General features: G+C 35.8%; 1 protein-coding gene across 23 annotated transcripts in view; it reads right to left on the bottom strand.

The window, feature by feature from the left end:
• The window catches only part of Eif4g3 (eukaryotic translation initiation factor 4 gamma 3), a 363,950-nt gene that overhangs the window by 272,189 nt on the left and 79,268 nt on the right, over window positions 1-12,493 (bottom strand). Inside the window, exon 1 of one of the 23 annotated variants that reach the window (XM_087215044.1) lies at window positions 3,092-3,110. The exons of the other annotated variants lie outside the window; for them this stretch is intronic. Within the exon in view, the coding sequence (XP_087071170.1) occupies window positions 3,092-3,103 (12 nt within the window). The 5' untranslated portion in view covers window positions 3,104-3,110. Of the gene's footprint in view, window positions 1-3,091; window positions 3,111-12,493 lie in introns of those variants that run through there. 23 annotated transcript variants of the gene reach the window in all.

Below are 12,493 nucleotides of genomic sequence, written 5' to 3'. Positions count from 1 at the left end.
AGAAATTCAAGCCAAATCTCACCTCTCATGAGATAAATTTGGCAACTTGCTGTCTCCCTGACTGGGTTTCACAATACTGCTTCACACTTGAAAGAATTGGAAGATATTCTCTACCTACCTCTACCAACATCAGTCTCACTGTACTTAAACTACAGATCACATTCAGCTTTCCCACTGGGTAATAAGCAGCCTGAGGGGCCGAGGACTTAGCTCAGTGACACAGCACCCACCTTGCAAGCACAAGGTCCTGAGTTCAATCCACTGTACCGAAGGAAAAAAAGAGCCTGAGCATAGGAAACATTGAATCCTCTGTGCTATGCACAATACCTTGTAAGTAGATACTCCACAAAGAAACAGTTTATAGTTGGGAAGGGGGAACTTTAAGAGGAAAGCCCGTGATCTTTGGTTCACTGACACAGTATCTGTTTTGTCTAAGTTAAAGGAGTTTGCTTTCTAACAAACTGTTACTAATTAGTTACTATTTGGTTGTGGCTTTCTTCACTTTCAGGGGAAATTAAACAACTTGTATGCTCCAATTCTTTTAACTATTCTTCAGTTTTGTGAATGTTTCATGTTTCCAGCAAAAACATTAGGACAGGAAGGAAAACTCTTTCCTACTACTGTTTTTTTTTTCACAGAACCTAGTACAATATATAATGAAACAAAAGAAAAGAAACCTGGCCCCAACCCTAGCCTGGGACTAACTTTGTGTGTGTGTGTGTGTGTGTGTGTGTGTGTGTGTGTGTGTGTGTGATAATTTACTAGTCTCTACTGAAAAATAATTTAGCATTCCTGATAAAATGCTTCACCCATTTTCAGACAAACACCAATGACTTTTTTTGTTGCTGTTACTGGGGATCAAACTCAGGACCTTGCACTTGCGAGACAGGCACAGTGCCACTGAGCTAAATCCCTAGCCCACTAATGACCTTTCTTACAGAAAGTTTCCCACCCAACCAAGCTATCAGAGACCAATAATCTTTAGTCAGAATTTTCTATAAGCACCCTTAAACAGAGAAAAAAAAAATCTTTGAATTGGCCTTTCAAAGTCCTTTTGTTTGAGCAAGTCTGAAATATTTTACACATGCTTGTAATTAAATTTTCTGGATTTTTAAAAATTATAAAACATATGCTTACAGAATAAATAAAATTATACAACTGGGTTTATAAATCTAAAATTAGCATAATCAAAAGATCTTTGGAACTTGTTAACAGTTAAATTACCTTTCTATTGAACATTTTATATGGCAATTATGCAATCACAGAATTATAGTTTAAATGCACAAAAGACAAAACTCACAATCCTTCACAGTCTCCTGCCTATGATTCCCTTAACAAACATAGGCTTTTAAAAGATAAAGAGGGAATTGTCTATCAAAGCTTACAGTCAAAAATTACCTCTCTATTTATGTCACCAACTTCATGGCAATAATAAATCCATGCCTTGACATAATACTGGTCTTTTGTTTCTTTTTTCTTAAAATAATTACAACTCTAAGCTAGGCATGGTGGCTCATGCTTATAATCCTCAAACTATACTAAGGAGGCAGAGGCAGGAGGATCACTGGGAGTTCAAGGCCAGCCTGGGCTGTACATAGTGAGTTCAAGGCCAGCTTGTATTACATAGTAAGACCCCGTCTCAAAAAAATGAACAATCAAACAAAAAATAATAATAATTACAACTCCATTTACCACAAAAATTGTAAAGACAGTCCAATTTCCTATGACTTATTTTAGTTTAAACTGGCCCTTATCAGTTGTTTTGAATAATAATACATATAATACGTTTTAAATGACTCAAAGGAATATTCCATAGCTTAAAGAAAGACATTTTCAAAGTTCTCTAACATGAACACTTACTATTTCTACTGTTTTTTAATCTAAGAAATGCAAAAGCCATTTATAATTGGAATTTAACAATAGAGCATCCCTTAAATCTTCAAGGTTAATCTTTCTTTTGAAGAAAAAACAATACATATTAAATAAGATTTTAATTAGGTATCTGATTTAACACTTAATGAACAAACCCATGTTAAATATTAACAAGATATCCTAACTTTCATAAATGTCATTAGTCAGTAGATGTCAAGGTGGAAATAATAACAGACCCAGAACGTTTAATGCCCAGGATATAACTAAGTTCCAGATACATAAATGCTTTGGGAAAAGTTACTTCAAGGGGCCACGGGTTGTAGCACTTGCCTACCAGTGCAAGGCACTGGGTTCAATCATCAGCACAAAAAAGAAAAACAAAAGGGAGGGAGGACACAGGACACAAGTCAGGAAAGCAAAAAAATGGAGGATGGGGGAAGAGAATTTCAAAAATAAGAAATGACTTCAAAATGGAAGTACAGGTACAGGCCTGTCATCCCAGCACTAGAAGGGCTAAACAAGAGAATGGTGAGTCCCAGACCAGCCAGAGCAGGACCCTGTCTCAAAAATCCAAAGAAAACAAAAATTAAAAATATGGAAAGACAGGTACAACCTGTTTTTTTTTTTTAAAAAGGTGCTTTTGGGCCGGGGATTTAGCTCAGTGGCACTGAGTCTGCCTTGCAAGCGCAAAGGTCCTAAGTTTGATCCCTGGTACCAAAAACAAAAACAAAAAAAATGATTAGGATCACATCCAGGCCTCATGAATGCTAGGCAAGTATTCTACCGGAGTTATACCACCAGCAGACCAAAACCTTAATAAGGTATGTGTTATTTAATACACTATAAAATTCAAATTGAGCTATTTCAATACACTGGAAATTAAGGACAAAATGTAACATGGCATTCTTGCAAGGGGAAAATTTGTCTAGACCAAAAAATCATGTTTGTTTATTGCTCTGCAAGGAGATCCATACCTTTTATCACATTTTCAAACAAGTCTTAATCCCCCCAAAAGTTGAGTATTACCTTTTACTATATTTGTAAGAATTAAAAAAGGGAATGCAGCTTCCCACTCTGTAAAATGCAATATTTTATATGAGCTATAAAGTCAGATGGATCTGTATCAAATAGATGCTTTGCTGAGGTCTGTTTTCTTTATTTGTAAATGAAAGTTGCATGAGGATTAAACAATATGAGTATAAAGCATTTAGCACAATACCTCAATAAACATTAAAGATGCACTGGGGTTCAGCCAGGTGTGGTAGTGCATGCCTGTAATCCCAGCACTCAAGAGGCTGAGGCAGGAGGATTTCCATCAGTTCAAGGACAGCCTGGGCTACATAATGAGTTAAAGGCCACTCTGAATTACAGACAGAAACCCTATCCCCAAAAAACAAAACAGGACCAGGGATTTAGCTCAGTGGCACCATGCCTGTCTCGCAAGCGCAAGGTTCTGAGTTTGATCCCCAAGGACCAAAAACAAAACAAGAAAGATAGACATGAGTTCAAATCAAGCCTCTAAAATGGACAGGCTAGATGACTTCAGGCAAAATACTTCACCTCTGTGTTTGTTTCCCTAATTAATGAAGGGAAATATAATTGTATCTACCTCATGTGGTGGTTGTAAAAATTAAATGCATTAATACAGGCAAAATTCTTAGAACAGTACCTAGTATACAGTGTCACTATAATAATGAAGAAAATGTTCTAAAAACTATTCTGTCAGTTTCTCCACAGCCAACTCGCTGCCCACAGATGGTCAGGCTGTATACAGATTCATGGCTCAGTACAGTATGGAGCAAGAATTTCATCCTCTACCTTACAGTGTGTCAGTGTGCTCTCTTCTCTCAACATCTAGTAAGATGCAGGAGGAAGATTTTTATCCTCCACCTAGTGTGATCACTTCTCTAAAATCTAATAAGATGCAGGCCAAATTATCTGTCTATCTGCACTGTGAGACTTCTTAGATGAGTTTATGCAGACATCTTCTTTCTCTATCGAATACTTAATTATACTACACTCTTCCAAGTACTTAGTGGTAGTGGTAGGGTGTTGAGGATTGAACCCAGGATCTCAAACATGATAAGCAAGTACCCCTACCATTAAGCAACAACTTCAGCCATCCTCCAAGAACTGTACTTCTGCCTCATGAGAATTCATAACTACACCAAAAAATCTTACTGTTTATTAATAAATATCTGTTCATTTTATATAACCATTAATGTATCTCACTTTCCAACCTGTATCTAAAACAATATATCACTATCTCATCTAATAAAGGAGAACTCTAATTAAAGACAACTGTGGCTGTATCCACCATTATGTTCTCTTATTATCTAATTGTGTTCTCTTATTATCCAGCACAAATCTTTGCATATAACAACTATTCAATAAATGTTTCCAAAATTAATTTCAGTACCCTTAGTAATACTGCCTATCTCCAGTGTTTAAGCCTTGGAAGCAATGTCCAAAAAGCCAAAGGTTTTTCACTTGTTTTTGTTTTTGTTTTTTTTGGTCCTGGGGATCAAACTTGGGTCCTTGCACTTGCACAGCAGGCGGCGAAACCACTGAGCTAAATCTCTGGCCCTTTTTCACTTGTTTTAATGATGGCACAGAAAAGAAACCCCTTTTTTAGGCTGTCACAACAAATAAAATAAATATATTCAACATATTCCATAATTAGAAAGAAAAGCAAGAAAGAAAGATGATTAGGTATAATTAACACAATTTTACCAGGAAAAACAAAATACTAGCAGCAGCATCTGAATTCCATAAATATTTGAAGATGCTGACAGAATTTTCTAAAAAGAGGGTAAAAATGACAGTTTCTCTTCCCTAAATCCAAAACTTTCTGAAGAAATAAAAAGTGAGTCCAGAAAGTATATGAAAATGATGAAACATATAATGTACTAAATTGTGGATATTTTATAAACTTCTGCAAAATTCAATTCAAGATGATCTTTAAAAGTAATACAACATTTTGACTTAAGTAAATAGATATATTAAAAATGTGGTAAAGTGAATACAGGACCACAATGGAAAAATCACAAGCCACAATTTATTTGTTTTTGTGGTATAATGGGTATTAAAAACTGACAACAAGCTGCATCCCAATCCCCTTTTCTTATTTTTTATTTTCAGACCAGGTCTCGATAAATCATTAATTGCCTGGGCTGGATTAGGATTTGCAATCCTCCTGCCTGAGTCTCCCAGAGTGTTGGGATTACAACCATGAGCCCCCATGCCTGGCTACAGGCCACAATTTATTACTGGTAATGTATTATGATTCTGGTCTTCTAGGGAAATTTCTGAGGTCACTGTGAGTCTACTGATTTAATCAGAATACAATTAATACTGATCCACATATCAGACCACTGGCACTAAGATTGTAAGGGGAAGAAAAAAGACTTATTTTTGCTTTTTAATATTTAAAGTAATACATAAATATGTTTCTCGGTTTTGGTTTTGGTTTGGTTTTAAAGAGTAAAAGAGGGCCGGGGATTAGGCTCAGTGGTTTTGCCGCCTGCTGCGCAAGTGCAAGGACCCCAGTTCGATCCCCGGTACCAAAAAAAAAAGAGTAAAAGAAATGTTCTCCATTTCAGTCCACAAATCCCATTCTATTCTATAGAGGTAAAATTCTATTAAGTGTCTGATATGCATTCTTCCCCAATCGTTTTTACATTTATAAATGTTTATTTTATAAATAAATGTAATAACAAAAAAATAATTATTCTGGGGCCAGGGATTTAGTTCAGTGCCACTGCCTGCCTCGCAAGCACAAGGTCCTGAGTTCAATACCCAGTACAAAAATAATAATAATAATAATTATTATTATTATTATTCTTTCACATGTTAACTTCTTCGCTTAACAACAAATATGGTGAGGAGCCAATACATACACCTACTTCATTTTTCTTTTAGATCATTAAATAATAGTTCATAATATAAGTGTAACTATATTCCTTTTAACCATTAATTTTTCCCAGCAGTGCTGGGGACTAAATCCAGGGCCTTGAGGATGGTAGGTAAGCAGTCTACCACTGACCTATACCCCACAAATTCGAGCCTTGTCTGGGCAGTTTAGCAAGATCCGGTTTCAAAATACAAACTGGGCATGGTGGCACCTGCCTATAATCCCAGCACTCTAGGAGGCTGAGGCAGGAGGATCACAAATTCAAGGCCAGCCTAGAAAAATTAGCAAAACCCTATCTCAAAAATGGAGGGGATGGAGAGCTGAGGATATAGCTCAAAGCAAAGGGCTTCTGTAGGGAGGGGTGGAGGAAGCAGGGAGAGGGAGAGAGGGACAAAGACAGAGACAGAGAAAGGAAACTCAAAAATGACTTAATTTCTAGGTGTGGTTGTGCATACCTGTAATCCCAGCATTCCAGAGGCTGAGGCAGGAGTGCCAATTTAATGCCAGCCTGGGCTACACAGTGACTTAAAGCCAATCTAGAATACATAGCAAGACCTTGTCCCCCCCAAAAAAGTGAGTTAACTGATATTTATCATATCTAATCAGTTAATTTTGCTCTATTTTTTGAGAGTAGCCATACTTTGGTAACCCCTCCCATATTGTCATACCTTGCACATAATAGGTTCTTAAGTATAAAAAGGTGATTTTTTGATACTATAAAATGATAGTCATAAGAGATATAAAGAATTGAAAAATTATCTAAACTTGATTTAGTTGCCAAAATAAATTATTCACTTAATGTAAGAAACATGCTAACCCATTTAATCTAATATACCCCTGACACTCCACAGAAGATAATTGTATATACTATAAACATCTATGAAACGTGACATTTGAGAAACACTTAGAACTATTTCCAAAATGCTTCTTTCCCCTGTAAGTCAAAGACAGAGAAGGAAAAAATGTATAAAAATAAGGCAACAAAATCTGTAACTACAGTTGGGTTTGTGTGGTGGCACAGGCCTATAATCCCAGCACTTGGGAGGCTGAGGCAGGAGGATAACCACGTGTACAAAGTCAACTTGGGCTACACAGTTCAAGGCCAGCCTAAACTACACAGTGAGACCTTGTCTCAAAAATAATAAACAAATTTTAAAAAACAAGAGAAAAAGCATCTATAACTACAATAACGTGTACATCATGTTAAAACTATATAATTTTTAAAAACAAAAAAACTATATAATTTTTACAAAAGATTGTTTGGAACTATTAAAAATAAAGCAATGTGTCTAACAACAAAGAAATATAAAAAATGTTAGTATTTAACACATGGTAATGATAATATAAATCTTTTCACCCTTTCAAATTTTTTGCAATGACCATTTATTAATTTATTAAAGACTTTTTCATTTTAATAAAAGTTCCAAAGATTACTTTGCATAGATAATAAACTGTAAAATTTTAAAAGCCACACTATTCAAATGAAAAAACATAAGCATTTTATCCAAAACTATATTACACCTATTCAAATTTATTTTCAAAGGGACAATAAGACAACGGTTTGTTTCTCATCCTTCTTGTGGCAAGTGGTAAAAGGGAGTGGTGATGAGGTGGCACCTCCTGCTAAAGAGAGGAGTGAAGACCATACACAGGCTCCAGCAGTTTGAAATGGACCTGTCACATTTACCGTCCTGCATAATGACTTTTGAAAATGAGTAGCATTATCTTCACTTTATAATGAAAAAAATAAACTAAAGCACAAAAAAGGGTAAGTAACTGGCCCACAACAAACACCTACTGTGTGTAAGCACCAGGATCTCAATCCATTTGGCCTGATTTCAGATCCAGTTTTTTGTTTCTAGCATTCAGCTCCCTATGTATTCTGTAAGTTACAATACATCTGCTAATATAATGAATACCAGATTATTTTCACACTTTAAATTCTATCATCTCTTTCCTACCAGAAACCCTTCAATGGCGCTTCTGTATACTAAATAGGAGTGTAGCTCAGTGGTAAAATGAATGCCTGCCTACCTACCACATATGAAGCCCTAGGCTCAATACCCAGCACCAAAATAAACAAATAAAATCCAAATGCCTTCTCAAACACTTGTCATGACTTGGACTTTGTCAGGCCCGAGAACTGCTAACCCAGTTGAACGTGGCAGCTACATACAGCTCTTTACATTTAAATTAATGAAAAGTAAATAAAATTTAAAATTCAACTCTTCAGTTGCAGGAGCCACACAGCATACTCGCTAGCCATGTGTCCTCGGACAGTGCACTTCTGCACTTCATTCCCATGTGGTCTCAGGAGCACTAAGCTCCTGTCATCAGAAAGGCTCAGCAGAGCACCTCCCACAGGAGAGCCTGGGACCCTCCAGGACATCTACTAGAAACACCGATGCTCTTCCTTCTCCCCATCATGAAGAGATGAGTGTAAGGCAGAGTTCAGGCATCACCTAAAATGTCATCTTCTCTCTCAGGCTTTCCACTCATATCAAAATAGAAATTACTGTTATCAATTTTATGCCCTTTCTCTAATTCTAAGCATTTACAATTTTGTGTTTACTTTCATGTAAATGTTTTTCTACCAGCACTTAGTATAGACCCAGAGACAGCATTTGACAAATACGAGCTGGACAACGAATATCAACTTCACTGAATTTTAGTTATTTTGCCTGACAATTAAGGAAAATTTAGGTCAGGGTTTCTCATCACACCCACTGTTAACTACTGGGGCTGGGTAGTTCTCAGTTATGAGGCTGTCATGCACACTTTGGATGGTGGCTGCAGCCCTGGCAGTACTCCTCTACACATTGAGTTAAACATCAGTAACATTAAGTAACATTAGTAACATCTAACATTAAGAATATATCTAAATGTGATTTTCATCTGACAAATACAAAAATCTGGACTTATACCTATCATCAAGTATCACTCATAAATGACAATAATAGTTTATATACAATTTTCTTATCACTAAATCCTTTTTACCACAATAAGCAAGAAAATTTCATTACTTTCATACCCAATAATTTTTTTAAATTAATGAGTAAAAAATTAAAAGGCTAAAAGTCCCTCAAAAATTCCTGTTCTATTCCTACAGAATTTAGAAATACGGTACTTAACTGAACTTGTCAACCTTATAAATGAAATATGACATCATCATTTAATAAATGTTAAAGTTTTCCAGTCATTTACTTAATTTTGTTATGAATTGTGAAATATTATTTTTGACCTTTCAAATACCAATGATGTCTCAAAATGAAAAGATTTCAAGCTGTTAAAATACAATGAGCATATACACACGTGTAATCCCAGCACTCAGAAGAGGCTGAGGCAGAAAGATTGTGAATCAAGAGGCCAGCCTGCACTACACAGAGACCTTATTTCAAAGAAAAAAAAAAAAGCCAAGCATAGTGGTACACACCTGTAATCTAAGCCCATGGGAGGCTGAGGCAGGAAGATCACCGAAAGTTGGGAGGCCAGTCTGAACTATATAGTGACTTCAAGGCCAGCCTGAACTACAAAGAGAGATCCTATCTCTAAAAACAAAAACAAACAACAAAAAGAAGCTACCATAACTGTACAATATGTCAGATATGAAGTTCTTAAATCTGTGACCATTTTAACTCATTGTTAATGGGGCCAGGTGTGGTGGTGGTGCATACCTGTAATCCTAGCACCTGGGAGCTGAGGCAGGAGGAATGGTGAGTTCAAGGCCAGCCTGAACTACAAAGTGAGGCCTTGTCTCAAAAAAAAAAAAAAAACAGGAACAAACTATGGATAACACACAGTGATACAGAGATATAGATTAATCTCAAAATACTGGGGCCAGGGATTTAGCTCAGTGGCACCGCAAAGGCCTCACAAGCACAAGGTCCTGAATTTGATCGTCAGTACTAGAATAAAAAAACAAAATAATCAAAATACTTATCCTGAGCAGAAAAAATACATGCATACAGTATGACTGGATTTACACAAAAATCTTAAAAATAGAAAGGAATGTATAACAACCAAAAGCAGATTGGGCTGGGGATTTAGCTCAGTGGTGCCACTGCCTGCCTAGCAAGCACAAGGTTCTGAATTCGATCCCGAGTACCAAAAAAAAACAAAACAAAAAGCAGATTAAACCAAACATGGTGGTGCACACCTATAATCCCTGGAAGGCAAGGCAGGAGATCTCAAATTTTAGCCCAATCTGGGCAATTTAGCAAGACTCAATCTGAAAAGAAAAAAAAAAGGGGGGGGCGGGGGTTAAGTAGAGATGTAATTCAATGTGAGGGCCCTGGGATCATTCTCCAGTACAGGAGTGGAGGTGATCAATGTGGGAGAAAGGGGGAAAAGAGAATTTACAAAGAGGTTCTAGGAAACATTTTTGGAGTGATGAATATGTTAATTTCCTCAACTGCAATAATTTTCACGGGTATTAACATGCATCAAAACATATATTTTAAGTATTTGTAGGTTACTATATATCAAATATACCTCAAAAAAGCTGTTTTCTTAAAGTATAAGCAAATTATCAGTTCAACTGGTGTATTTTTCACTGTAAAATAAAGGACAGTTATTTTGTGCTGGATAATAGAATAATACAGTAGATTTACATATGGCTGGACACTATTGTCTAAGGAGTACTGACTGACCCAGGCTAAATTTTGTCCGTGGAGGGATTCTACTGACATGCTGGCCTACACAATACTTAACACTGCTAGAGAATCACAAAACCAAGACTTTATATATAAAGTACAAATTGGCTAGAAGGATCATGATATTTTATGGCATTAAAAAACTATTCATGAGTAATTTAAATAATTTATTTACAATAGTTTTCATAAGCAGTTAAGACAATCCTTCCAATCTCCCAGAATATAAACTGGAATTCTTATATCATTATTCCATTAAGTTTATCTCTGTAATTAAAAATACTGGCTTAACAGTCATCACAGAAATTAATACCTAATTTCTTTAAAATAAAACATTCGAAATTATACAGTAAGGTAAAATTACATAGTTTATTGAAGTATGTCAATATGAGAAAGTTAATATTTTATTTTTTATAAAGTATACATTAATTTTATTTTATTTTTTGTTTATTTTTTGGTACCGGGGATCGAACTCGGGACCTTGTGGTTGTGAGGAAGGTGGTGGAACCACTGAGCTAAATCCCCAGCCCTAACAATAAATTTTAAATTAGCTCATATCGCTCCAATTTTGCCACTTTTCTATCATATGATAAATGTTGCTCTTACTAGAATTTAAAAATTATTTAGGGCTGGGGATATAGCTCACTGGCACCATGCCTGCCTGGCAAGTGCAAAGTGCTGAGTTCAATTCCCAGTACCAGAAAAAAATAAATAAAACTTTTTTTAAAAAATAAAACTTTAAAAAAATTATTTACTTCATTCTTTTTGTAATCACTCAAATATAATGAAATAACCTCCCATTTCACCCCTAAGAAATAGTTTAAGAACAAATTTGTATAAACCAAGTTAAAATACTAAGGCTAAAGCATGTAAAATGAGGTATTCTAAAAGCTGAATACAACTTTTGATGCTTATCAGTAGAGAATCTATCTAAAAGGTCAGATTAAAGCCTGAATAACAGACTAACAGATATTTTTAAAAGCAAGATTTTAAATTTTAAAAACTGGCTAGGTGTGTTGTTGCCTTTCAAGGAATTTAACCAACTCAATGAAAGTGCCATGTGAGCACCATATGCCAAGGCAGTAGGAGATGAACTGCAGGTCAGCCTTTATTTTATGAGACATGATACTAATAAACCCAGACGGTAGAAAAATAATGACCAATACATATCCCTGGGGCTGAGACAAGGGGCATTAGGGACTTCAAAGCACAGGTCACATACTTTCCTAACTGCCTTTCAGTAATAGCATGCACAGAGCCTTAAAGTGAAAAAGACACTTAAATTATTAAGAATGGAAGTAAAAAAAAAAAAAGCCTTTTCTGTAGGGCATAATTTGGGCCGGGGATTTAGCTCAGTGGTTTCACCGCCTGCTGTGCAAGCTCAAGAGTTCGATCTCCGGTACCAAAAAAAAAAAAAGAATGGAAGTAATTTTTTTAAAGGCACATTTCAGCTACTTGGGGGACTAAGAGTGGGAAGATCACCTCAGCCTAGGAATTTTAGATCAAGCTGGGCAATACAGCAAGATACTATCTCCAAAAACTTTTTTTTTTTTTTTTTTTGGTACCAGGGATCGAGCTCAGGTCCTTGCGCTTGTGCAGCAGACAGCGAAACCACTGAGCTAAATCCCAGGCCCCCAAAACTTTTTTTTTTAAAGTGGAGAACATCAGGTTTTAAGGTAACTTTTACTGCTAAAATTTCTTGTTCTTCTACAATAGGCACAATAGATAATATGTAACACAAGTATTTTTTTTACTGTATATATAGCAGTAACTTAGATTTGAACATTTCATATAAATGTGTAAACATGTTTTAACCCTACCAAAATAATATTTACATGTTGATTTTTCTCAACAAAAACTCATCTCACACAGTAAACAGTGATCATCTCCATTAATAGACCATGTTCTCAGTTGTTCAAGCCAAGATCCACGACAATATCCTTGACTCTTCCTCCACATATCAAAGACATCATCATATCCTACAAACTTTATTTTTAAAATATATCCTAAATACTTTTACTACTATCACTCAGAGCAAACTATAATCATCTTTTGCCCT

The sequence above is a fragment of the Heterocephalus glaber genome, unplaced genomic scaffold, assembly GCF_053883595.1.
Source record: "Heterocephalus glaber isolate CG9 unplaced genomic scaffold, H.glaber_assembly_v1.0 deba00001452, whole genome shotgun sequence".
Classification (NCBI taxonomy): domain Eukaryota; kingdom Metazoa; phylum Chordata; class Mammalia; order Rodentia; family Bathyergidae; genus Heterocephalus; species Heterocephalus glaber.
Note: the sequence above shows the minus strand (reverse complement) of the source record. Positions and strands in the feature narration are given on the sequence as shown.